Source organism: Erinaceus europaeus, chromosome 7, assembly GCF_950295315.1.
Source record: "Erinaceus europaeus chromosome 7, mEriEur2.1, whole genome shotgun sequence".
Taxonomy (NCBI): Eukaryota; Metazoa; Chordata; class Mammalia; order Eulipotyphla; family Erinaceidae; genus Erinaceus; species Erinaceus europaeus.
In genome coordinates, this window is record NC_080168.1 from 50999212 (window position 1) to 51026694 (window position 27483).

Consider the following 27483-nt stretch of genomic DNA (forward strand, 5'->3'; position numbering starts at 1 on the left):
GAAGGAGGGGGCCTGAAGGACAGTGAAACCCAGGAAAGGTGTGGTTGTGTTAGAGAGGGAATTTCAGGCTTCAGCTCCAGGAGGTGGAATTATTCCACCAGAGGCCCTGGGGTGTGAACCTCTGCAGTAGCTTCTAAATGACAGGAATGGTTGTTTTTGATTCACTTCCCACCCCCCCCAAGCCTTAAAAAATTAAACCTGCCTGTATAGATATATTTATCTAGGCAGTTATACCTACCTACACATACATATACAATTCATATATTTAAGTATTTTGTACTTTTGAATTCACGTAGTATATGTGATTATAATAGGCTCCACTTTAAAATCTTGCATATTCTTCCCAGCACCAGCCCAGGGACATAGTATGTGCTCAGTAGAGACTGGTTTAATTGCACTAACATATTTAACTAGAGCTTTTAGTTTTTCCTCCTGCATAGTAACTAGGATCTGTTCCACCCACTAGATCACAGTGCTTAGAAGAATTAGAAATAGAAGTTCAGGTTTAAAGTGTAGAAACCAAACCTTTAAAATAACAGCTTTGTGATAGCCTTAGTGTTGTGCTTTTGAATTACACCCTTCCTTCATCTTTGCACTGAGCTCCACTTCTCTCACATGTGCCAAAACAGTGCCTACACACCAGCGTCCCAAGGCAATGGGATTCCACTCATCCACTTGCTTTTCACTCCCCGCCCCTGCCTGGTTAGTTCTCACCCTCCTCACACCAGCAGTGAGGTTTGAAAACACAGAAGGTGCCAGGAACTCACTGTGATGAGTTCTGAGCTGGATGCCAATTGACACTCAGGCAGAGAAATGCATGGGATTTCCAGCTTTCTTGCTGCTTCTAGGACTGCTGCCCTGGCCCACCCCTGGGGGGGAGTGTCATCTTTTCCTTTGCTTTACAGCCTAAGTCAGAGGGCACACAAAGCATGAATGTCCTCAAGGCATGGACTAGCACTGCCTGGGAGGTTTTCACAAAGGTTCTTTGTTATGAGAACAGGTAGGCTGATCAATGCTTGATGTAGTAGAACCCAGAGGAGCCTACGTGACAGAGCTGGGAGTATAATGGGATGGAAATGGGGAATATTCAGATTTCCTATCGGTTTATATAGTTCTGAGGCCCCAAAAGGACCTAGGATCACTGTGAGCAGCATTCTGACTGACCTGTTCAGGCTGTAACAGAATCCACACTCAGTCACACCTGGTGCAGCTGCTTAACTCCTAGCATGTATTGGCATCACCAGGTCCCCATTGTGGAAGGGGGAAAATACAGAATACAGAACAACTCTGCTAATTAGAAGATTCATTTAATTGGGACAGAACAGATAATTACAGTAACTTTTTGATTATTATAACATTGATTTGATCTTCCTGGCTGCCTACTTAGTAGTCTCCCATATTCTATAGGGAGAATGGAAGCTCTTAACTTGCCCTGCAAGGTACTGAACCTCCAAATTTACAAACCACACACACACACACACACACACACACACACACACACACACACACACACTACCTCTTGCTTGAGAGAATTCCTGGCTCAGGGCCCAATACTGTTGTCCTCTAAGCTTTAAATGAGAGCAGGGGGGAAGTGAAGTAGGGTTTAGATCTCTTCACATTCTGGAAACTGGGCCTGCCTTCTCTCCTATTACTTACGCTTCTCTTTGCTCTCTCCTCCTTTTCCTGCCTCATAACTTAGTCCCAGGAAAAGCAATGAGAATCTTAAATGTAAACTAGGTGTTTCAATGTACAAGTCCCTAATATGGCTTAATATGTCACCTTTCCTGGGATTTCCATTTAAATGACAGGTAAGCAGCTCAGTGCTAATGGAACAACTTGGTGTGGGAAGGGGTGAGGGAGGGAAGGAGTGCTCAGGACCTCTGAACCACACAATGGGCCATGTCCCCACCTCAGTATTACTGTCCCCCTGGCACTGCTGCTCATCCCCTCATTCTGAGGGCACGTCTCAGACATTGCCCAAGCATTTGGCAGCCTGCTGAGCATGAGCTGCGGGATATGGCTTTGGGCTCACAGTAAATGCCCCTCCTCACTGGCACTGCAGCCGCCCAGCCCACTCTCCCACACCTGAGTCATTCTGAGCACACCAAACATACAGTGCAAGCAGTGACGGCAGTTTTCTTTTTTTGAAGAGATAGGGTTTAAAAGAACAGTGAATTCTGGAGTAGTGTCTCCTAATGACTTGATACGGTACTTCTGTCCCTAAATCTTGAATTAACTCAAAACCAAAGAAATCTCGCACAGGCACATACACCCTGGTCTTGGCTTAGATGTGCAGGTGACCAGCACACTGCAGTTGGGGTGACAGTGTCTGCTCTTCCCAGGCAACTAGGCAACTCCCAGTGGCCTCGGAAGACTGGCTGTATGAAAGCTGCTGAATGGTGTAGACAGCTGGTTCCTTGTGTGCATGTGCATCTGGGTACTAGTAACACTGCCAGCACTGAATGGGGGTCATTTAGGGTTTTTCTACTCTCCTCCCCCATTGAATTCCTTGTGGCATGTGGCCAGGACTGGGGAAGCTGGATCAAAAAGACTTCCCACCTACTGATGAGGGTCCACAGGGGAAGCAAGCCTGCTGTCCTCACGTGTTCTGGCCAACTCAATTAGTGCTGCGATATCACCACTGCCACTGACAGGATGGGGAGGGCCCATGTCTATGGTGGAAGGACATGAGAGAGGAGGCAGAGCAAGCTGGGTTCAGAAGAACACTGGACCCATGGGTGCTACTGAGGGTGGCTGTGGTGGATGGAGCTGGGCTTACTGCCTTCTTGCTCACCTTGCTAGAATTTGGGGATGTTTGGCTTTCCTGTAGCTTTCTTGAGCAGACTGAATATCTTAACTTGGTCCCATTTCAAATATCTAGTTAAGAGAAATGACCATTTGGGGTCAGATAAAGGGCTTAGAAAAATAAAATTATCTAGTTGCTAGCTTTTGATGATAGGAGAAGAGGAAAACTGTAATGTGGTGTCTCATAAATAGACTGGGAAATCTCATCCTGTGGGTGCCTTCACAAAGCCACCCGTTCTGTGAGAGAGACTGTGTGTCTGGTTACCACTAGGCCAGGTGTGGGTACCTGACACCAGCAAGAGCACCTTCCTGATGGCAGAAATGAGGTCAAGGCAAATAGAAGTCACCGTGGGCACCACTCCCCCACACCTACTTTTCCCACCTCTAAGACCAACTTCAGGCTTTCTAAGAAAACAATAGCCTGGCCACTGAGCTCTGAGCAGATCTGTCCATCTTTTCTGGAAAAGGGTGGGAGCTGGGGAGAAGCATGTACTATGCTGGCTCTCTGCAGCCAGACAACACAAGCCTCAGAAAATACAGGGATTTCTGGGGTGTGCTTGTAGTGCTGCTTTGGGGGGGGGACAAAGGGAAAGAGATTGTGCCCAGGTGCCAGGGATGTTAGAGATGCTTGTTGGACAGCAAGAGGCTACTGGGAGATGTCAGGATCCATCCTCCAAACCCTCTCAGCTACTGCAAGTATGAGAGGTCAATGTGACTTCTCTTCTGCTTGAAGCTCTTTGGGGAACCTTTCCTACTTTGGTGCAGGGGGAGAAAATACAGGTGCTCAGGCTGGCTTGAAAATGCACAGGATACTTGTCACCTGGGGCCTACTGAGAAGTCAGGAGCTGGGCCTGGAGTCTGTTTGCAGCCAAAGGGACCCTTTCTTTGACAAACCCAGGCCATCAGAAGCAAGTGTTTATCACAGCCTAATAGGATTGGTGAGGCAGGGAGGCATGAACACAAATGACTTTCCCTGCGTTGTTTTTCACCCGTGGCTTCCATTTACCTCTTTCCAGAAACCCTGAATCAAAATCCATACAAAACAATTCCCCCAATGAAAAACAAAAGCCCATAACAAAACATTTTCCCCCTCATTGTCCCATCCCCACCCCACTCCCTCCAGCCCAACACCCTGAATACTCACAAGAGAACACTTTATCTATACAAAATTAATTAGAAAACAAATATTTACATATGAAATTAACGCCATCTTGATTCCGGTCACCAGTGGGGACCGGCAGAGCCCCCTTTGTTCTAGATTGCTGTTCGCTAGGTTGGTTGGTTTGGTTTTTGATTTGAGGGGGGGGGTAAGGTAAGAGAAAGAGTAAGGGGATGATTCCCTGACCTGAGATGAGTCAGGGGAAGCAATGGTTTCTATGGCCCTTCTCCCTCTTCCTCCTGCGGACACCTCACCCTCTACCCTTACGCTCTGCGTCTCTCCTTGAATCTAAGGAAAAGCACTCTGTGCTCCTCTCTCCAAATCTGTGAGAGGTTCAGCCCCTTGCCCCCAGGTTCATCTTAGAAAGAAAACAAAGCTTGTCAAGGCCTTCAGTTGGCTTCAAATTAAAGAGGAGGGTAGGGAGAGTTCAGTTAGGAAAGGAAGTGGGCCCTGGGCCAAGGGGAAGGCAGAGAACAGCCCTGGAGGATGTGACTGAAGAGACATGGCAGCTTCCTTCCAGAGGAGGATGAGCACCTTTCTGGTTTGTGTGTCCTCTGTGTAACATGGAGGTTCCACAGTCAAGCTTCCATGCAGACCCCAGGCTCTGGGGCCCCTTGTGGAAGGGGACAGTAGGAGCAGGCTGTGGATCTAGCCTGGAACACCCCTACCCCAAGTTTCAGGACCAGGAGTTGACAAACACTCCTTTTCCCCTTCTCAAGTTTCCAACTTGTAGCAAAGGTGGCATCACTTGAACTAGGACCTTCCACCCTGGAATTTTTCCACACAAATGTACAGATTTGTTCTTGTGTGGTACAGTCTGTTAAGGGATGGGGGCAAGGTGGAAGGGCTTCCAGGGAGCCAGACCCAAGGGGCGGCCTAATAATAGTCCCTCTGCTCTGCATTCCCGTCTCTTCTGTCCAAACTTCCTAGGCTATGCTCATGGAGCAAGCTCACTCCTCACAACTGCCCTCCCAGCTCAGGTTAAGTAAGAAGGGATCAAAGCATTGAAAACATCCCCCTCTCTCACTTACCTGACCCTACAGGGTATCCCAGACTTCTCCCCAAACCTTGGCTGAGGCACAACCAAGCTTTAATAGCCTTTAGCTCTCAAGAATAGGCAGAGGGGCCTGTCTGCTCCTGACTGCTGCATCCTGGAAAGTCCTGGCCAAAGTGGATCCATAGCACTGACCACCACAGAGAAATTATTTCTGTTCCTTGCTCTTGTTAGGAGCACAGAATCTTCTATGTGAAGAACCTGCATTTCCATCTCTTAGGAGGGTTGAAGGGAGAGTTAGCCCACATCCAAGTAACACGTGACCATCTGTTTGTATATAAGCCAAAGGAAACAACTGCTTTCGGGTGTGGAAGCTGACAGTGAGGCAAGTGAAGGCCCTGACTGCACACGTGTACATACAGACTGCATTCAGGCATAAGGGTGTGCATGCGCATACACACAGACTCCTCTGGCCTCGCCTGGGCTGCACTGTGGACATTGCCGGCTGGGGTGGACTTTCCAGCAACCACCAATGGCCTTTTGTTCCCGTTCCCCATTAGAGAGCCTCCGGGAAGTGAACCATCCTAGAGTTTGGCTTATATACAAACACGCATGGCCTCCCACCCTCCCCCAGCACAGGATCGATCACTAAGCAGATGTCATTTAAGCAACAAGTTATCCAGCAAAGGCCTCTTCACTCCCAAGCACTGTTACCCGGTCTTAATCAGATGCTCCTGCTTTTCACCAAGACCCACGGACCAGTTCAGAGAGAGCCTCCTCCCCATGCTCAGCACATGGCTTCCTTTGGATGCCTCAGGGCTGTGGCCAAGAGTCCGTCCCAGCGGGAGGACGCTCTCACCCAGCACTTCTGCCCACAGTCCCCCCTGGTGTGAGCCCTCTGTCCTCTCCTGGAGGGGAAGATGGGGAGAGAGGGTGCTGGCCGTTGGGTTGCCCTTGGAAGGAAACAGAACTCCAGGATCCCAGAAAGAAATGATAAAAGAAAGGAGCCCATGGGAACCCAGCTCACCCCCTAAGCCCAGACCCACCTTCACCTCTCTCCCATCACTCAGACATCAGACTCAATGCTAGACAGTTTCTCATAAACATGCCCATTGCTGGAGCCGTTGAAAGCCCTGGGGTTTTTGTTGTTAGGCACACAGGGGTTGGACTGGTTCCCTATACAGATGTCTTTCTGGAAGCGGCCGGGCACCGCCCCATGAAGAGCAGACACCACTGGCTTGTTGGTGACGAGGGCCCGGAAGTCCGGCCTGGCTTTGGGCGCCCCCGCCCCCGTGGGCTGCCTGAAGAAGTAGGATTTGCTGCCGTGGAGCAAGCATTGGTCGTCCCCGAAAGTGGGGATGAAAGGGTTCTGGGTGACCCGGTCAGGGTAGAGCGACTTGCTGAGCATGTAGCCACCGCCGCCGCTGCCCCCGGGGTTGTTGTGGTGGTGGTGCCCAGCGGGCCCCGCCGCCTTGCTGTTGGGGAAGGCGCCCTCACTGGCCGGCATCTCGAACATGTGCGCGTATGGGCTGCCATCCAGGAAGCGGCCCTTGTCCTTGAGGCTCACACTGCGCGGCGCTAGGGCGGCCTCCTCCTTTTGCAGGTCCACGAAGGTATCATATGAGTGCTGGCGCCGCAGCTTGTTGCGGCCCTTCTTCTGCGCCTTGGTGTGCGTGGGGCTCTGCGGGTACTTGGGCGCGCCAGTGGCGGGCACCGGTAGGGGCACGGCAGGCTCCAGCTCTTGCAGCGAGTTGTCCTCGCTGATGTCGTACAGGTTGCCGGCCTTCTTGCAGGCCTCACAGCGGATGCAGGCGGGCCGGCCCGAGTTCTGGCCCGGCGCGGAGGACGGGAAGCCATGCAGCTTGGACGGGCAGCTGCGGCAGAAGTTGGCGCCGCCCGTGCGCTCGTCCCAGTCGGCGGCCAGGCTCTTATCCCAGGGTGCGGGTACCCCGGCCGGCAGCTTGTCCCCGGCGCCCAGCTTGAGGTCGGAGGCCCCGCGCTCCTTGTACAGGTCGGTCAGGTCCACGTGCTCCCAGTGCTGTGAGTTCTCCTTGGGCCGGAACTGGTCCAGGTAGAAGTCGCGCAGCCCCTCCTTGTCCCGGAAGCAGCGCTTGTGGTCGGGTGAGCGCGGCCGGCGGCGGTAGGCCAGCTCGATCTCGTCCAGCTCTCGCCGTGACTTGGCCGAGGCAGGCCTCTTCTTGAGGCTGTCCTTGTACTGCTGCTTGCGCCGCTTGGCCGCGTTGCCCTCGATGTTGCCGTAGGTGACCGTGTGCGTGGAGATGTCCGACACGTCAGAGCGGATCAGGTCGTCGTGGCCGTAGCGGTCGCCCTTGAAGGAGAACTTGCCATATAGGTCGCCCACGCCTCCGTGCTTGGCAGCTGGCAGCCCCAGGTCCAGCGGCTTCTTGCCCAGAGCGCGCGGCTGCGTGGAGAAGGGCGGGTTGTCGCAGTCGTAGAGCCCGTCGATGGAGCTGGTGCTGCCGATGCTGTGCGGCCGGTGGTGGTGGTGGTAGTGGTCCTGGTACACGTTGCTGTCCTTGAGCTGCAGGTTGCCGAAGGTCCGCTCCACCTCGCTGATGTAGTCACTGAAGAGGTTCTCCTCGCAGGGTGGGTTGTTGTAGGACTTGCAGTCAGAGTGTGTGAAGCTGCGGCGGTGCTCAGAGATGTCATAGACGGAGGACTCCCGGCGGATGAAGTCCAGCGCACTCTGTGGGGAACCATTGACACCTGACAGGTTGGCCATGTTCTTGGCGGTGCGCAGCAGCCGCAGGATGTTGGAGTGTGTGTTGTTCATGGTGGCGGTGGGTGAGTTCATCACAGACTGGCGCTCCTCAATGGCCACCCCATGGATGCAGCTGTAGATGCCCTGAGGGATAAAGGACAGAGAGTGGGTCAGGGCCAGGTGGCCACAGGGCCCCAGTGAGTAGAAAGAAGCCTATGACAGAACATGGCTAGTTTCTGCCAGTGAAGGCCGCTGTACAGGGAGAGCCCGCTGGTTCAGGGCTACCAGCTGCCATGCTCCCTCCCACCCACTCCCCCCCGGGGAAATGGAGGGCAGACTGTGATCACCAAATCTCAGCGGGGTAGTTCTCTTCTTGAGCTGAGAAGGAACCAGATTCCAGAAATAATTAGGAAGCTCCAGCATCAAAAAAGGATTTTCCTCCTGCTGTGCCCTGCACTGTGGGAGGGAAGAACTGGGATGGACACCAAGTTCCCAAAGAGGAACAAAAAAATTCCCTTGTGGAGTCTCTACTTGGTTCTGTTTAGCTTCTGGTTTCCTTCTTAGTTTCTCACACAAAGATCTTATAAATAATTAATAGTTTAACAAACTACTATTGATTGAGAACTCCCTGAAGAAAGAGGGTTGGGTTCAGTTGTCTTGCTCGCTGTCTCAAAATGCAGATGAATCTGCTTCCTAACAAGTGTCTATCATTGCAGATGAGGCTTGTTCGCAAATTCACATCTCTACAAACCATTTTAAAGACAGAGCTTAGCAGAGGGGTGGAAGCTACATGGGCAAAAAGGGGGAGTGAGCCTCACTGTCCCCAAATCCAGGGTCTTTGCAGCAAGGCCAGCATGTCTCTTCAGGCCCCACGCTGCCACTGTCATCACCCTTCTGGGACTCAGGGGCCACAGGTTCTCTGCCAGGTAACCAGATGCCCTGAATCCACTCACAGCCAGAGAGAAAGTGTCCTTTACCACTAAACTGCTGCAGGAAAATGATGAAAGTCTAACAATATAATGAGAAGTCCATTTTCTTACACAACACCACTTGAGTTGGTCAGATCTGAATCTAGATCTCTAGCCTAACAGGACACTTGAGATCACCTCTCATGAATGAGTCCAGTGACTTCATTAACAAAGCAGAATAATTTCACTTTCTTGTTTTTTTAGCTCTTGCCTGTGACCCTCTGTTTTCACATCCAGAACTATGTTCTGGATGTTTGCTTTAAATTAGAAATAGAGACCTAAATAATGATTTCAGAGTTAGACTTCGTTCCAATTAAGGGACTTTCTGAGATGTAAATTTTTTATGGGTCAGGGCTTGCTTCTGAAGTTGCTTCTAAAGCTCTTTAACTCCCTTTAGCTCGTGCATGGCTTCAACCATGCAGTGGAACATCGACACTACCAATGAATAGACCTTGTGTGCTAGATTAGGAGAGGTATACGACTCTCACTTTAGAAATATGACTTTTAAAAAAGGCTTAAATTATCAACATGGCCTAAACCAATGGTGGTGAAAGACACTTGGTAAAAAGTCACATTTTTCATGTTGATAGATCTGCCAGTTCTTACTGAGAACCAAATGCCCAAACCCCGGGGAAAGTTGTTTCTTAAAGGAAAATTAGCATTGCTTGGGTTATTTTTTCTTCCCACTTGAGATGCTATCCTCTAACCTCTGGGGAAATAAACGTGGTTGCTGCTGCTTTGCTTTGGCAGCACAAGGAGGCTGAACACCCCAGCCAGCCTCAGGCCAGAGCACTTACTCTGCTGATGGAGAAGACCATGCCGGGCTTGCCTGAGCAGACCCCCATGAAGCAGTGTCGGAACTGCCAGTAGAAAAGGTGCTCGCAGATGAAGGTGATGAGGCTGAGGGCCATGGCTGCTCCTAGCATGTAGAAGACCCCGGCCATGTTGTCAATGTCCAGCTGGCTGCTCATGACCTCATTCTTTTCATTGTGGCAAATGCCAGTGAGCCACAGAGCTTCCAGCTCCTCCATCTCCCCTGGGGACAGGACAGGGTTGAGGGGCAGTAGACAGAGAGACAAGGACATTAATGGAGAACAGGAACAGTAATTTTCTTAAGGTCATTATATCTTAATGCACCCAAGTAGCCAATGGAAACCTAGATAAGGGAGAGTAGAGTAATATCACATACCACCTGTACTCTGGCGTAAGCTGGTATATAAGTAATCAGAATGACAAACCACACACAGATGACAAGTGTTCATTCTGGTCAGTCAGTGTGTTGTTTTGATGAAGGAGGCAGGACTTGGAAGTGTGTGAGTGAATTGTAATCTGTGCTGTATGAAAAGGCACTCTGGGCATCAAGAGGGTGGAGGGAGAACACAGACATGTTTAGGGAAAGGTATGCAAAACAGTCCAACCAAACAACATTGTACAAAGGCAGTGAGGTAGTAAATTCAGAAAACTGCTTTTAAAAATGTGCAAAGTAGGGCCACGGGGGGGGGGGGGGTGGTGGTGGTGTGGTGTGGGTTTTGCTATGCGCAGATCCCAAGCTTTGGTGCTGTGGGGCCTCTCTCTAATATGAATGACAATGTGTCCCAGGCTCTACAGAAAGAAAAAAAAAGTTGGTGGAAGGAGACAAGTACCCAAGAACTCCCAAGGTACCCTTCCACTCACAGATCTCTTTGGAGGTAGAATACTAATCCACGAGGAAAGGAGGAGAGTTAGCTTGATAAAAATGAGGCCTGTCTGCTTTTACACTGCTTCGAGATATTGCTGAGGCTTTGTCTACTTCCCTGCACACTGGACCACAGGGAGGTAAAGCAGCCCTGTGCCTACCATGCATTTCCTTCTAGACATGCAACACTGGAGACAGATGCCTGCCCATCCTAGGGGGTCCAGTTTGTTTCAGGATGTGCACTTTGTATAATCCACTAGAGCTTGGGCGATCTTTGCAAATAATCATCTTGTCTTCCTCAGAGATAGAGGTGCTCTCACTGTTTTAAGTCATAGCTGTGCTAAACTGACACTTTTATGCCAGAATGTCTGGCTAAGGTCCAGCTGTAATTCTTTTCTTTTCCCAATGTGAGTCCATCAAGCCACTCCCCTGCCCCATTTCTTGGATCAAACTATTATTTTCCTAACTAGTGGAGCAGCCAGGTTAACCCACAGTCTGAAAATCCAGCTATGCTCCCTGGCCTATTATTTCACTCATTCCTGGCAGCAGAGATTTTACAGACATAACTTAGAGAGCCGCATGGCTCATGTCCATTGGGGCCAGAGTCAGGCTACTCATCTGTAACCAGATTAGCTTCTGGGAGGCAAAGAGAAAGGTATAGAGAACGTGCTATAACAAACTAGGAGGAGAGATTCTCACAGTAAGGCAGCATCTCACACTGGGGAATGGCTTATGGGCTCTGCCTCCAAGGCCCCTGGGCCTGCTTCCTTCAGCTGTGGGGATTAAAGGGCAGAGTTGAGTCTGCTGCCATTTCTCTGAACATGTATCCCCAAACGCTGTCCATCTAGGTAGGGATTGCAATGTCTGTCACACCACTTTCTTCATCCCTGAGGGTCTGAGCACATCTACCAATACTATAAAAAAGTAATATGGGTAGTGGAGACACAGAATTGTTTGCTTACTGGAAGCAGCAAATTTGGGGGTTCCGAAACACACGCACTGTACATGTCACTCCTTGGGTCATTCCACAGCCTTTGACCCACACGCTAGGGCAAAGCCCTGGCACTATCTCCCCCTCAGCAGGAACTAATACTGACTCTGATCTTAGACTTCTGATCTCTTAACGGTGGTTGCTCCAATTACTATGTTGATTCCTAACCCACTTTACCTTAGAATGTGGCCTTGCTGGGAATAACTCAATGTAAAATGTAACTAGTAAAATGAGGTCACCCTGGAGTAGATGTCAGTATGACTGATGTCCTTAAAAGAGGAAAAATCAGACAGTAACAGGGGGAGAATGCCAAAAGGTGCCAGCAGGCCCCCATGCTCTAGGGGCAAGTCCTGGAACAGAATCTCTCTTGCTTCCTTCAGAATTCTGTCAGTGTGCCCTTGTCTTTTTATTGTTGTTATTTATGTTGTCATTGCTAGATAGGACAGAGAGGGGGAGAGAAAGATAGACACCTGCAGACCTGCTTCACCGCCTGTGAAGTGACTCCCATGCAGGTGGGGAGCTGGGGTTCCAATTGGGATCCTTACTCCGGTCCTTGCACTTTGCGCCACTTGCGCTTAACCCGCTGCACTAATGCCCGATTCCCTGTGAGACAGTTTTCTAAGTTACTCAGCTTTTGCTTCTTGGTTAAGGTGGGCTTACAGAAATGAATCCACACCCCAGTCATCGGGGTGGTTTGCTAGGAAGAGTCAATGTCTTGGTCAGGCCACACTGGCATTTGCTGTGTCTTGAACTCACCATCTCCAAAGAGCTGCAGGATGGCAAGGTCCACTTGGCGCTTCCATCCGGAATCTTTCTGGATGGCAATGCCATATCCAGTGGAGGCAAAGACCTTTCCACTGCCAATGGTCACCAGCTTGCAGCCCTCATCTCTGCCAGCCATGTAGTTCAGCACTGCTGCATCGTAGATGAAGGCATCCAGCTTCCTGTGTGAGCAAGCATCAAAGAAACACAAGTCCAAGGAGCAATTTAGTACAAAGCTACCTATGGGGCCACTAATAAGAAACAGGTTCCAGAAACTATGGGGAAAATGGGTTCCAAGTAGGGTTTAAGCTGGAATGTAGCCAGAACCTAATCCTAAATCCTGGGCTGTTCTTTATGTGACTTCAGGCTGAAAGGAGTTCTCTCCCTCCCACTGGGAGTGATGAGAATGCTAGTTGGGCCTGGAGCCAACTCATAAGCTGTGTCTGCAAAGGAGAAGGAGTAAGAGGGAATCAATAAAAATAATAACTGAAATAATGAAAAGTAACTGTCACAACGATAACAACGAATAGCATGGGTTAGATTTATATAACATTTTTCATTTCTCAGTTCATTGCTGTCTGGAGTGGGGAAGAATGTAGGGACACATCTGAAGGAGATGCAGGAGTTGGGTTGTGGGATCACAGGCTTATGTTAGGAGCAAATGTGTAGAAATAAGAGGAAGCAGGAACTCAAACCTCTCAGATCCCTGGCTATCTAAGAACCTTACTCCCTGTATTATACTGCACAAGGAAGGACTGTATAGTGTGTGTGTGTGTGGGGGGGGATGCACAGGAAGGCATGAGCCAACATTAACAGACCACATTTAAATACATCAGAGGTGAGAAAAAGGAAAAGTTCAGATTGACTATGCAGATAATAGCACTGTGGGTATGCCAGAGGCCAAGCAATCCAAAGTGGTCCTTCCCTGAACCAACAGTAATAAGAAACCTGGCATCTGGGTGGCTCTTCCAAAACGTGGGTCTGTGTGCAAGCACTGCCAGTTCCCATCACAATTGGGAAATCACTTACAAAGGCCCCACTGATTGGGATACCTGTGGCAATTAATTGTCTTTTTTATTCCACAGCCATGGCTTCTGAAGGCTGGATGAGTGCTGGGAGTGTCAGTCCACATGTGCATTCAGGAACTTGACCCAGGAATGCCGGTAACAGCTGGAATGGAGGTCAGTCAGCATATTCTGGCTATCCATTGTCTTAACAGCTCTTCCTTTTCTCTCCATCAGGTCTTAATTTCATACATGACACATGACCCTTTTTCCTCCACTAATGCAAGTAGAACATCATTTGTAAAGATGAAAAAAATAAGTAACAGTACAGGAATCTTCCTACACTGGCTTGAATTCTACTGTCCACTTGGAAATTCATAGAGAACAGAGGCTGGGTGGTGGTACACCTGTTACAATGCACAAGGACCCGCGTTTGAACTCCTGGTCTCTACCTGCAGGGGGAAAGCTTTGCGAGTGGGGAAGCATGGCTACAGGTGTCTGTCTCTCTCTCCTCTAATTTTATTTTTTAAAAAGAAATTCATGGAGAACAAATGAGGCTGCCTTTGTTTTAACTTTGTAAGGCATAGCCTGCTGTAGGGTTTGAGAAATGTATCAGAGACTTTGATCTTGGAAGTAGTTCTTACCCTGTTTTCAAGGAGAGCAAGGCATCGTCTACACCCCTCTGGTTGAACTTGCCCATGTAGGCATGCATCTCTGCATAGTTATTGCGGATATTCCTCTCTGTGCTGCCATTGGGCACAGTCCCAAACCGGAAAGGTGGGGAGAAGTCATTAGGTCTCTGGAACTAGAGAGGAAGAGAATGTGAATAGAAATGAAATTAGGATTAGTGAATTTTCATGGAAGGGGCCCAACTATATTTCTCCAAATATATTGGCCCTCACTCAGGAGCAGCAGTTGCTATCTGAAAGTGGACTTCAGTTCCACTCAACTTAATACACATCATTGAGAGCTTTCTATTCGCCTACCCCTTTATGTACCCAGCACAATACCAGTGAAGGACTTAACTGTGAGATAGACTAGTCATATCATAAATTTCTGAAAAATGTGTTAAATCTGCTTTCAGCCCTTTAATTTGGGGGATTCAATACATTGTCACTGTGCTGTCGAGGCCATGGGACCTTAATGAGTTGAGCAACATCATTCTCCTGAAAATAATTCATTGAGTATCAAACGTATTTTGCTAAGAAATTTTTTCTTGTCCTGATGTATTAAATGCTCCTAATTCTTATATAAGTTACTGGTAAGTTATAAAATGAAATATACTTTTGTTTCTTCCCTCTCTTTAGAACTGAGAGTACATCTCTTGGATTTTTACCTCCTGACATCAGCTCTACTTCTGGTTATTGCCCCACAATGAGTTAAGTCTGAATGTTGCTTCCTGGGCATATACTGTGTTCATTAATATCTTCATGGCCTTGTTTCATCTGCCCCTTTGACATGAACTCATATTTCACTCCAGTCCAATTCCTGCCCCAGTTCAGAATAGAACTCAAAGAAGCCATTTCTTAAGGAAACCCTTTGGCAGTTGTTTGTTCTGTCAAGTCCACTCCAGAATGGTCATCAGTGCTTAGTCATTGTATTTAGTTCACACTACAAATTTGATTACTTTCAAAACAAATGAAACCAGTTTTGCTAGTCCTCAAGATTGAGTTACAGTGTTAGATGATGTTAAGCCCTAGTCTGCCTCTCAGGGCTGTGTGGGGTTAGGCAAGTCACAGGAGCTCTCTGTGCACCACTTCCTCCTCTGTCAGACAGAGATGACAAAAGTGCTGTGATTAAAAGATAGCAAGTGCTTGGCATAGCAGTTTTTACAAAGTGGTCAATAAATATCCCTTAGATTTTTCTTTTCTTTTTTTTTTTTTTTTTTAAGATAGGGGAGGCAGAAAAAGAGTAGAAGAACACACAGCATTGAAGCTTCCTACAGTGCCATGGGGGCCAGATGCATACATTCTGTATTTTCTTTAGAGTACTCGTCTCCTCATTCACCCAGAATCAGATGGGGATATGGAGCAGTGGGGCTGTGTCCATGCCCTGACACAGGGAAGATGGTGTAGACATTTTAAACCTTACAGGTTTCAGTATCCTATCATTCACTTTGGAAATGTATTTTAAAAATCTAACCTGTCAACACAGTAAGAGTCATTCTCTTTTCCTTGATCTGAGGTGCTACAAAGTTTTTCAGAATATGGTCCAAAAGGTCAGGGTAGCAGGAGTGGCATTCTGGTGCTCACATGGCCACCACAGCACTTGATGAGGCCCCAGGAGCTCCTGGCTGACCTACCACAGTGCTTTTTACCCGCTGTGAGTCTCTAATTCTGTTTTTAAAGATTATGGTTTTTTAAATGAAGAAACTAAGTCAGGAGCCCTGAGGGCCACCATCCCAAGGGATTGTCAGTTGTCACTAATGGTATAGCTCACCACCTCAGATAGCAAAAGGGAAGGGAGAGACAGAGGCTGGAAAAGCCATGTACATCAGTGCTGGTGAAGGCAGTAAGAGAATGGAACCCTGCACCCTGCTCTATGCACAGGGGCCAGTTTCAAGTTACACCTGGAACCCCAGAAGCTATATATATTCCAGCCACCTCCCCAGAATTCTTAAAAGGATCCTGCTGGGAAGAGGTGTGATCTGCATAAGCCTCTAAACAATGAGCACCCTCTGGTTAGGGATGGGTCAGGCACTGAGGCAGAGCTGCTTGGAAAGGAAGGAAGAGCAGGGAGGTTGGTGCCTACCTATGAGCCTTTGCAGTGAATGCTGTGCTGAAGGAAGGCCTCTTGGGTTTTATGGGGAAGTGAGGTATGGATGATCATAGGAGACTTTTGGGGTCAAGATGTGTACAAAGATGTTTGAATGAACTTGATACCCTGCCACAAGGATGGGCAGACCCTGGGCATAACCCCTGGCCAGTAGCTCCCACACTGTCCAGGCTGAGCCAGGTTGGCTGGAAAGCAGTGGTGGGGTTGCCGCTCCAACAGCATGTCCTATGTGTTCTGAGATGGCTTCTCCCTCTCAGCAAGGCTCTAAATTAACTTTACCTGCAGGGTAGACACTGTAACTCACCTGACAGCCAGCCCCCCCCCCCCCCCCCCCCGTCACCTGGAATGGCAGATGCTATCAGGACAGGAAAATCCTCAGTCCCTCCTGGACTCTTCTTCAACCAGCATCCACAGGGCCTGTCATTAAGCTGGAAGGCCCAGGGACCACCAGGTGGTGATGCACCTGGCAGAATGTACCTGTTACCATGGGCAAGGGCCTGGGTTCAAGCCCTTGGTCCCCACCTGTGGTGGGGGAGCTTCATGAGTGGTGAAGCAGTGCTGGAAGTGTTGCTCTCTATCTATACAAAGGGGGGAAGGCTGCTGCTAGGAGTGGTGGATTCCTCACACAGTCACTGGGCACCAACACTAACCCTTATGATAATTAAGAACATCTTTTTAAAGAAGAATCACCTTGGACATCTTTACTGCCTCCTGAGGAGTAGTGTGGAGACCAGGAGTCTGCCAAGGTGCCTTTATCAAAACACACCTACACCCATGTGCATTCTCTGCCCTGAGCAAGCTGACCTCAGCCTGACTGGCCACCATCAAGTGTCGGACCCTGGGGCTCATGAAGAAGTGTCCTCACTGATTTAGAGACTCAGTGTCCTAACCTGTTTTTCCCAGGTATCTGCTTCCAAAGCTGCCAGGGGCTCCTTGCCAGCACCCAGGCCACGACTTTGAGTATGGCTGACACCATCCGGAGCCAGGTTAGGACTCTATAGATGCAAATTTTGGCAAATGGATGAGAAAACACTGCCTTTGTGGCCACCCAAGAAACTCTTTTGATAATTAAAACTGACCCCTACGAGTACAGATTGGTCTGCTTTTGTTTCCTGTCCCTTCAGATGTGAGGATTCAGATTATACCTGGGAAACACCCAATGTCGTAAGTCAACAATCACAGTACTTTGCAGGGTTGACAAAGGAGATGTCCCAAGTCAGAAGCAGAGCAGAAGCCACACAGTACGTAGCACTGCAGCCAAGCAACTTCCTTTACCCAGCAAAAAGTAAAATCATGCCCATTGCGACTCTGGTGTAGACTGATGTTTCATACCACTTGTAACAGCACTGATTTACAGGTTTACCTTACTTACCTTTAGATTGCTCTTTAATAAGTTGTGAATAAATAAAAACTAAAGAAATAATAAAATACCCAGGATGGCTTTGAAAGACAACCAACTTGGGGGACTAGAGTGGCCTGACTTGACAGTGTAGGAAGATGCAGGGACCCAGACAAGGCGACAGCAGCACAGAGATAGAAGAGAGGCCATCACAGCAGACCAGCTGTCCAGCAACATTTATGACACAAAAGTCAAAAAGAACCTCATTTCAAACCTCCTAAGATACACATAAGGAACTCAAGGTGGATCATATATCTAAGTGGCAATCCTAAAATGAGAGCGTCTCCAGGAGGAAATCTTTGTATTCATAGATAAAACCTTCTTACATACAACACCAAATGCACAATTAAGCACTCCCAAAGATAAATCGACCTTAATGAAAATTAGGAACTTCTCTGAATAATACAGTTTTACATTATGAAAAGACAAAGCCCCCAATGAGGAGAAAATAAGTCACTAAAGAAATCTAAGAACAATACACGAGCAAGGTTCTTAGGTACAGCACCATCCTCGGGGGAGGCAAAACCTTGGGGACAGGCAGTGTCTGTCTCTGAACAACTGTGTGAGCGTGGCTACATCTTCACAGTTCCACTTTTTGGGGGAGAACTATTTATAATGGGGAAATAGTGTGTAGAAAACTATTAGCACAAGATCAGTCATATGAAAGGGTCTCAAGCACGACTACTTGTATCTAGGGGCCCAGTTCTAATGCTAAAACTCAAAACGTGTTTTGAGTTTTCTAGTTTGCTCCTTAAACTAGGCCAGTCCAGGGCCATCAGGGAGCCTGTGTTGCCCCAGAATTAGCCAAAGAGGAAGTGAACTTGCCTTTCCTTTTGAAATTTCTTGTCCCAGCTTGGTAAGACCTGTGAAGCTTAAATAAAAGACAAGTTTTAAAGAAACTGCCAGGAGAGACAGCATAATGATTATGTAAAAGTCCATGCCTCAGGTCCCAGGTTCAATCCCAGGCACTATCAGAACTGAGAAATACTCTGGTCTCACTCTGCAGCTCTCTCATATTAATGAATTCTAAAATTCATAACTGTGGAGACTTGTACATTGAGCTAGGCCAATGGGGAAAAGGGAAACTTTTCCAGATCCTGATGCTTCCAATAAATGTTCTTGCCATGTGGCCCAGGCTATGAGGTGGTGCTCCAGGGAGGAGGGAAAAGCCCTGTCACAACCCATAAAACATGGAGGACTGACCTTGAGAAACAACTAACCTTTCCTTCCACTTCTGTCCATCACTGGGGGATCACCACTCCAGGCAACATTTTCAGTCAGAGAGAAAGCTGCCACAGCACCAAGCACTGACCCTTCTTGTATGCGGTGTGGTGGGGCCTGAGTCATGCTAGAGCTGAAGCAAGTACACTGCCCCAAGGGAGTCATGTGGCTGGTCCCACTTTTGTTTTCCATTAAAATACCTACCCACCAAGGAAAGCAGCAGTGGGGTACAAAGCCCAGTCTGCTTTTAAAGCATCCTTGGCCAACATAGAGCTAGCTTCCTGGGACTTGAAATTGTTTGAGAGTTACCCAGACTCTGAAATATAATCACAGGAGGGAAGAAGCCATACAGGTCAGTTCCATTTCACACATGAGGAAACGGAAGCCCTAGGCAGCCCAGTAAGGCTATCAGGTCACAGGATGAGAGGAGAGAGCAGGGGGGACAGAGTCAGAGCCCCTTGATTTTATTTGTGTAAATACATTAATTGATTTCTCTATGCACAAAGTATTAGTCCATTAATAATAAGCCACTCATATTTAACACCCATGCATGTCCTGAGAACAGTTACCTGCTTTAACTGTAATAATTAAAATGTATCTATTTGCTTGGCAAATATTGGCAGAGCATCTATTAGTGTGTGGAGAAAGGTGGGCTGTTTCCACAAAGTCCACATTTACCAGTGAGTATACAAACATTCATTCATTCTGTCATTCCACACATGCAGGACATTCAGCTGGTGCTTACTGTAGCTCTCACATGGAGAAACTATGCTGCTGCTGGGATGAGATGTCACAGAAGAGGAATATCCTGCACTCAAGGAGGACACTGTAAGAATGCAGAACCATTGTAATCTCACTGATTCAAAGGGAACACACTAAAGTCAGCCCAAGTCCTAGCCTCCACTGACATGAGCAGTGAGGTCTACATGCTTAGGTCTCCTGCAGAAGTAGCACTGGAGGGCTGGGGGCTCTGTGGCCAGGGACCCAGAAGCTGCAGTGTTGACCTCAGTCTCTGGGCACTGCCCTGCAAGAGGCCCACCAGCCTGTGAAACCACCATGTGCAGGTGCTCTGTGGCCAGGACAAGGAGTAGTAGAGCACACACCTGGAAAGCTCACCTACCCAATACTGAGTGACCTCAGTCAGTGCGCCACAGACAGAAGCAGCCCTTCATATGCTGCCCAGATACTGACTCATGGCAGGGTGAGGGACCAGGAAGAAATCCTGGCTTAGGCCCACAATGACGGGGTAGGTTGCTTGGCAGCAGTGAGAACTGGAACACAAATGATCTCAAGTTGAGCAAATGTACATTATGAAGAAAATGAAACGGTTACTATATTTATTGGATGAGGGTAGTGGGAGAACAAGCTGAGAGCTACTGTCCTGAAAAGGCCTGGGAGGGAGCCAGAAGCAGAGGGCAGAGGCTGCGGGGCATGAGCTATGGTGTCACACAAGCCAGCACTGGGGCTGAGCTCTCAGAGATTGACTTCATTTTAAACATGCATTTATTTGCAGACTGGTGTGTACAAGTCTTGAGCTCTGCCCATGGTACTTACTCCCCAGCTGTGGGGCTGAGACTGGAAGCAGGCATGGGCAAGAGGAGCTCAGAGTGTTCTAGATGGAGATAGCAGTGTACAGAGACGGGATGGGAGAGCCCAGGCACGAGACTATCAGAGCCTGGCAGACAGGGCAGGAGCTGGATTCCTGGCAAAGGAGCTTAAAGTTGAGACCTTGAGCATCTGGGCCTGAGGTCCCAGCCCTGCTCCTGGGGAGCATGGGACCTGGAGCAACTCTGATGACCTGACCTTCTCTGTACCCAGCTCCACCTCTGCACAGTGACTCAGGGCATGGTCTGGGCTTTGAGGGGCTTCAGACATATAAACCCCCAACCCAGACAAAGTGTCATCACAGTGTAAGAACATGGCAGGTATAGCAGCCACTTGGGAATCCTGGCAGAAGGGTCCACACTAGGTGCTTATGTTCACAAAAGCCCTGAGTGGCAGTAGGAAGAGGTTGGAAACAATGAGAGAAATTGGAGCTGAGGGGCCCCAGCTATGATGCTGACCTGAGGCCTGGGGATACAGGGGCTTTCATAAGGGGCAACAGAAATGTTACCAGATACCACCTCTACATTTCAAGACTTGGAAAGATGTGCACACCAATTGAGCAAGCCTCTGGAGATATATATCCATGTGTCTATACAAAATACTCATACCAAGACTCCCAGACTCCAGAAGCAAAAGGGCTCCCCCAGCATAGGCTCTCTGGAAGGCTTCCTGGAGGAGGGTGGATCTGAGCTGGCAGGGAGGCAGTACAGGACATGGCAGACAGAGGAGGCATTCTGTCCTTAGACACTAGAAGACCCCTCTGCTTCAGGACTCCTCTCCCAGCACAATGGCTGCCAAGGGGGAGAGCAAGGAGAGTGCTTGGGGGACTAAGCCCAGCACTTCCTGTGACCTTGTAGGATGGAGAGCATAGCAGGGCCTCCTGTTAGCTGACCTCTCCTGCAGGAAACACTAAATCTGGAGGCTCTGTCTTCAGAGCTTCACAATAGGATGCATAAATACTCATTCTTTGACTCCTGTATCACATTTGAGCCACAAAGAATCGATACCCAGATGCCACTCACCTGCAGGCACCCAGAGGGGCAGGGGGGGAGGCTCTGCACTTTGGGTCACCAGGAGGTAGGGTCACCCTAGATAGAAACCTTCTCAGGGGCCAGGTGGTAGCACATCAGATTAAGCACATAATCACCTAGCACGAGGACCTGGGTTCGAGTTCCGGCTCCCAACATGCAGGGGTCTAATCTTTCTCTCCCTCTATCTCCCTGTATTCTCTTAATTCTCTCTGTCCTGTGCAATAAGAATTAGAAAGAGAAACAAGGAAAGGAAAGGGAAAAGGGAGGGAGGAAATGGTCACCAGGAGCAGTGGATTCATGAGCCCCAGTGATAATGCTGGTGGCAATTTAAAAAAGAGGCCTTCTCCACCTCCTGTCACCCTGACTGTCTGGGTACCCTGTGAGCATTGTGCTTACCAGATGGGGCACCATGGCTTCTCCAATTCCAAATCTTCATCCACTCATCCATTTACATATTTTTTAACAAAATTAGAGACATAAGCCTTAACAGATACTTCCTAAAAAAGTACAGTGACCTCATGGCTCTTGGTAATGAGCCAAGCTTTGGTCACTGAGCTAGAAGAGCTCAACAAATGGGTCAGTTCCTAGACATTACAAGTCAGACACTCGGCACAATGTCCTGGGTGTATGCTCAGAAAACAACACCCTTGAGCACATTTTAGGGGTATAATCCACAGAGGTCTTTGAGCTCTGCAGTGAGTGTCTGAGGGGAGGGGCAGCAGCCACTCCCACATCTCCTTTACTGGTGATGATGGCACTAGCAGCAGCTGCCATCCCATGCTCTTGCACCCCAGTTCATACAAACCACTCATTAAGCTTCCCAATCACCCTGTGAGGTCGATATGACTTTGCAAGTCACATAAGGGAGAAAATGTACAAAGGGGCAAGTGCCGGGAGGGGGGCAACACACTGGGAACCAGTGGCAGCAAATTCAGACCCAGGGTCCCCACATGTCATGTGTGCAGGGCTGTGGACGCTGAGAGGGGTTTGATCATCGTTGGGAGAGAGGAGCTAGAGGCAGCAGCGCTAGGTCACACAGACTGACCAAGCTCAGAGAGGAAGGGTGTAAGAGGGTACACAGGGAGACAAGGCCATGAGCTGAGACCAGGAGGACCCGAGCATGGGGTCCTCCTGAAGTCAGAATGTCTCATGTGTGGATGGGGAGCATTGAGCAAGCTGCCATGATCCCACTAGAGCAGGGCGGCTTCAGAGACAGAGTAGGGGAGGGGGACAGGAGACACTGTTGAGGACAAATTGTGGGGAAAATGTAAAGGGGCAACCCATGGAGAAACAGTAAAGACAGCGCACTGACAGAAGCTGGTCTGCCTGGAAGCATGGAGTGGGAAGCAGGAAGAGGCAGAGTCCGCTCTGGCATCCACACTGGCATGTCCCCAGGAGCCATAGCAGCCACAGCCCACCCTCCACACACTCTCCTCCAAGGAAGCCCTAGAGACACACTGACTTCAGGTCAGACTCCATCCATGGAGCATCCATCCAGCATCTCTACAAACCTTCACGGCTCTCCTGCTGATGCTGTATATCACAGCCTCTGATTTTCTGCACACCCATACCTCCTCCAGAATGCAGCTGATGATAATGACAAGATAGATAGATAGATAGATAGCTATAGATAGATAGATGTATATATATATATATATATATATATATATATATATATATATATTTACTATTTTGGTCATTATAGCACCTCTAGTGTCTACACTAGAACCTGACACTTAGTAGGCTCACATATGCCTGAATGAACTCAACACCACTGGTGGTCTGGTCATGCTATGTACACAGCAGCTGTGCAGAGTGACCACCTCACTACAGCACTCAATTGCACCCATGGCTTCTAAGACCTAGTCTCTGTGGGAATCTCTGGTGAAGCCAGAGTTAACTCATCTTCATGCCACTGAGGACATCTTTCCTGGCATCTCCATTTTCCCTTCAAAATCAGTATCAGATCTGAGAACCCAAGAGAGCTTGTCAAATTCAGGACTTGACAGTGCATAGAAATACTTCTCTGACACCAAAAAAATATACCAGAGCTTAGACAATTATGGTAACCAGGCGATGAAGTGAAATGATGGGCATAAGGACCAGGGCATTTGAGTCATATCCTGAAGTTATCCTGTGTGTGACAGGTGGCCTCCCTCATGCCTCCTGGACCTGCTGTCATGTGACACAATCACTTAGACTTCTTGCTCTCCACCCCACAGGCTAGTCAGGGAGAGAGCTGGGGGGGGGGGGCGGGGCTAGGGGGTTGGCAGAACCACTAAGGGTACCAGTAAGGAGGGATGGCACAGGGTTCACGGCCAGGGCCACTGCACTTCTTCACGTGGTTTGAGACACAGTCAGCTACACAAGTCTTGAATTTGTCTGCTTTGTAATCTAGCATCTGACTAGTCACAATGGCAGTACAATTGGAGACTTTACTTATTCGGTTTCCTTCTTAAATGGCTACTTGATTTAGATGATTTAGGAGTGGAAAGCACAAGATGAGCGAATTCCATGACTCAAAATGTCAAGTACTTCTTCTCTACATTTTTCTCCTTCAGCTACCAAGACAGCTATTTTCTACTGTTTCTCAAATCCACATGGCAAAGAAAGAAAGAAAGAAAGGAAGGAAGGACAGTAGGAAGGAAGGAAGAGAAAGGAAGAAAAAGACTTAACCTGTGTGATGAACACTGTGTGGATTATGTAGCTGTCTTATTGTTTCATCCATTCACTGGCCAAATGATCGATTCATTTATCAACAAATACTGGAGCACCTTTCTCTGCTAGGCTCTGTTCTATTTCCCATGATATGTAAACACCAGTGAACTAAGACTAGACTTCCCGCCCTCCAGCAGAGAGAGACAAACGGTATGAGTGTTAAACATTATTGCCAGGTCACATAACATGTAATCTGAATTAATGTAAAGAGAGACAGGGAAGAAACATTTTATTTGAGAATCTCCTCCAGATCAGAGCTCAGACACTTATCTGACTGTCTACAGAACATCCTAAATGTGGAATGTCTTAGGGACACAGTACTGCTGGTCCTGGGAAAACTGTCTCAGACCATGTGTCTCAGAAACATGGCCCTCTCTGAGCCAGAGCCCACACGTTTAGTCTGCTGTGACTTTTCAGATAAGCAACCAAGTTTGCATCAGCTGCACACACTTCCATTTGATTTTCCTGTTAAAATCTGAGATTTTTCTGAGAAAGATTTTCTCTAAGATTATAAATGGGCTGGAAGGATAGAGTTATTGGCAGAATAGCTTACTGATGAATTGCAATATGTTCTTGAGAAAATATTCTAGGATCCAGGTGGTGGCACACCTGGGTTGAGCTTACATTACAGTGTGCAGAGACCTGGGTTCAAGCTCCACAAGTGGTGGAGTAGGGATGCAGGTGTCTAGCTCCCCATTCTGTCAACTTCTGGCTGTAAATAAAGGCAAGGGCTGGTGTAAGGATCCCAGTTTGGGCCTCCGGCTCTCCACCTGCAGGAGAGTGCTTCACAAGCAGTAAAGCAGGTCTACAGGTGTCTTTCTCTCCTCCTGTCTTCCCCTCCTCTCTCTTTCCTAACAATGACAGCATCAATAACAACAACTACAACAACAATGAAAAACATTAAGGGCAACAAAAAGGGAGAATAAATAAGTATAAAAAATTTTGTAAAAATGAAAAAGCAAATAGTCTAGCTCAGTCCTTCCATACTCAGGCTTTTTCAGCTCCTTGCCTGGGAGGGAAATATGTACACCAATGGGACATTTTCTCAGCAGGGTGTCTTGGGCTTTTGGAAAAGTCCTGTCTCACTTTTGCATAATACGAAAACAGAATGAATTTTCTGACAACCCAATCAATATATAAATGTCCCCTAATTGAGCTCCATGGAAAAAATGTTAAGATCCCAGGCCCTTTGAAAGATCCAAATGCAGGTATCAATGGGTCAGAAAAATGCTAGCCTATTTCAAAATCATTTTATAAATCCCAAACCAGGAACCAGCTAACTGAATCAGGACAGAGCTCAACCAACAGGCCCCCATGATAGGGCAGGTGGGTGCTGACTAGGGCTCAGTGTATCCTCAAGCAGCTTGAGCTGGGGATGTGGGCAACTTGCCAACCACTCAAGGAAAGGCCTAATTTTCTCTAATGTTGGAGAAACTCACTTTTTGGATCTGTATATGGCTCTACCTTGGATTAGATCATGGTCCTTTGGGAAGTAGAATTACTCAGGAGAACAATAAGCCTGCATGATGCAAGGGGTGATGAAGAGGATGAGGTTCAGCTAGGAAGTGTGTAAAGTCACCAGCACAGGGTGTGAAGCCTCAGCCCCCAGAGGAAGAAAGGACAGGAACAGATTCTCTCTCCACAGCAGAGTCAGCCACGACTGGGGTGTCTTAGTGCACCACAAGCTGCCTGAGTTGACAGCGCAGTGTCGCCATTCAGATCAGTGGCCTGGGATTTGAAGCTCCAGAGCAGTGTGGGAGGGAGGAAGGATAAGTCAGTAGATGGGCTTTGTGATTAACATGTAGCTGATAAAAATCACAAGTGAGATTGAGGAAGTTCAGAAAATTATTAAAAGTGAGGACAGGGAGCTGGGTGGGACATGTTGAATAGACTGCACATGTAACATGTGCAGGAACCAGGGTTCAAGTCCCAGGTCCCCATTTGCGGGGGAGGAGTAGGGGGCTTGATGAGTGGTGAAGCAGTGCTGCAGGTGTCTTTCTATCTTTTCCATCTCAATTTCTTTGTCTCTTAAAAAAAAATGAGGCTAGCAAGTCTTAGAGTGAAACTTTCTTTAGAAGTTTGAGTTGATTTAACCTAAAAGGAGCTTCCAGGGACATTTCTGTGTTCTTGTACTTGCCATCTTGTGTTTGAAGTCTGTTTGTCTACTCTCTTACCAAGTCAGAAGACCAGGGCAGCCTTATTACATCTCTGGCACCTCACAGAAGGTTTCCAGGACATTTGGGGACATTTTTATACAAAATCACATTTATTATGAGAAGGTCAAATTTAACTAGGTGCCCTGGATTTTCATTTGCTAAATCTGGCAAATCCACCAACAGGGTAATTAGTAACCATCCAGTACACGCTTGCTGGATTTTTTGCTTATGTGTACAAGGTCCTATGCTAAGTGAAGAAAATACAAGGACTGATCCAGGCAGATGGAGCTGGGTGGCATACATGGAGCACAAGTTACCATGCGCAAGAGCCTAGGTTCAAGCCCCTGGATACCACCTACTTGACGGAAGCTTCATGAGTGGTAAAAGCAGTGCTGCAGCTATCACTCTCTTCTGCTCTCCTCCTTCCCTTGTAATTTCTGTCTATATTCAAACTTTATTAAGTAAAAAATAGGAAGAAAGAAGCATGCAAGCCAGCCTGGCAGATCATACAATACAGGGTTTAGAACACCTGTGAAAGGGAGAAGATCCCTCCCTGCATGGGCAACATCCAGGTTGCCCCAGTGGCTTAGGAGGGTAAGAGGGACTTCGGAGGGACTCTTGGTGATTGATGAGTGAGAACATAGGTGCTGGTCTCATCCAGCACCTCCAGGCTCACCCGGGGCAGCTGCCATTTGCCGGCTCATCTGTGTTAGGTGGTGTGGTTGGACCCTGAGCCCGGCGTTCACAGGTGTGCTTGAGTAAGGTTCTCATGAGGAGCTGTTCTGGTTTATAGTGGGTGCTCAGGGCCTGTCTGCTGGGTGATGAGATGCAGGGGAGGGGAGGCTGGGCTGAGGGGGAACACTGGTACCTTTCTGCGGCTCGCACAGCAGAGCATGGCAGTCAGATGCCCGACCTGACGTCAGGCATGGAGACAGGGCTCACTGGCTGGGTGCTGGAAGAAAAGCTCTAGGGACAAAGTCTCTGGCATCTCAGGCACCCTCAAACCCACATCTCACTTCACAATTGGAATTTCCCAGATGGCTTAAGGGACTTACGGGATGTCAGTATTTCTTTTATCAAAGCTTAGTCAAACAAGCTGGACAGAGTAGGTATTAATTAACAGCTTCAGATATGTATGCATGCTGTCACCTATAACTTACAGTAAAGCTCAAAGGAGAAGCTTGATGGAGAGCTTGATGGTGCTTGATGGGAGGGTGAGGAAAGAACCACACTGCTGTCTCTGAGCTGGGCTAGCAGTGCTTTCTCTACAGCCTCCGACCACACATCAGTCAGCCAGAGATAGGACAGACTCCGAGAGGAGGCTTCAGGCACTAAAGGGGCTGAGCCTGTATGGAACACTGCTCCTTGCAGGCGCCACAACTCCAGTGCAGGTAACACTTTCACCCTCCAGTTAGGAAATCAAGACACCAGAAAAGTTTGGGCCCAGCCATATCATAGAGCTTTCCAATGACCTAGCCTCAATTTTTCTCTTCTCTAA

General features: G+C 48.2%; 1 protein-coding gene and 1 long non-coding RNA gene across 4 annotated transcripts in view; one reads left to right on the forward strand and one right to left on the reverse strand.

The window, feature by feature from the left end:
- LOC132539416 (uncharacterized) overlaps window positions 1-14612 on the forward strand; it is a 52081-nt gene extending 37469 nt beyond the window's left edge. Inside the window, exons 2-3 of the long non-coding RNA XR_009550700.1 lie at window positions 13162-13257; window positions 14388-14612. This is a non-coding gene — a long non-coding RNA (uncharacterized LOC132539416). The remainder of the gene's footprint in view (window positions 1-13161; window positions 13258-14387) is intronic.
- Window positions 1524-27483, reverse strand: part of GRIN2B (glutamate ionotropic receptor NMDA type subunit 2B) — a 494586-nt gene continuing 468626 nt past the window's right edge. For all 3 annotated transcript variants that reach the window (XM_060194403.1, XM_060194405.1, XM_060194404.1), the window contains 4 exons: window positions 13725-13885; window positions 12071-12258; window positions 9446-9684; window positions 1524-7824 (listed from right to left, as the gene is read on the reverse strand). In XM_060194403.1, coding sequence (XP_060050386.1) covers window positions 6025-7824; window positions 9446-9684; window positions 12071-12258; window positions 13725-13885 — 2388 coding nt within the window. In that variant the 3' untranslated portion in view covers window positions 1524-6024. The remainder of the gene's footprint in view (window positions 7825-9445; window positions 9685-12070; window positions 12259-13724; window positions 13886-27483) is intronic.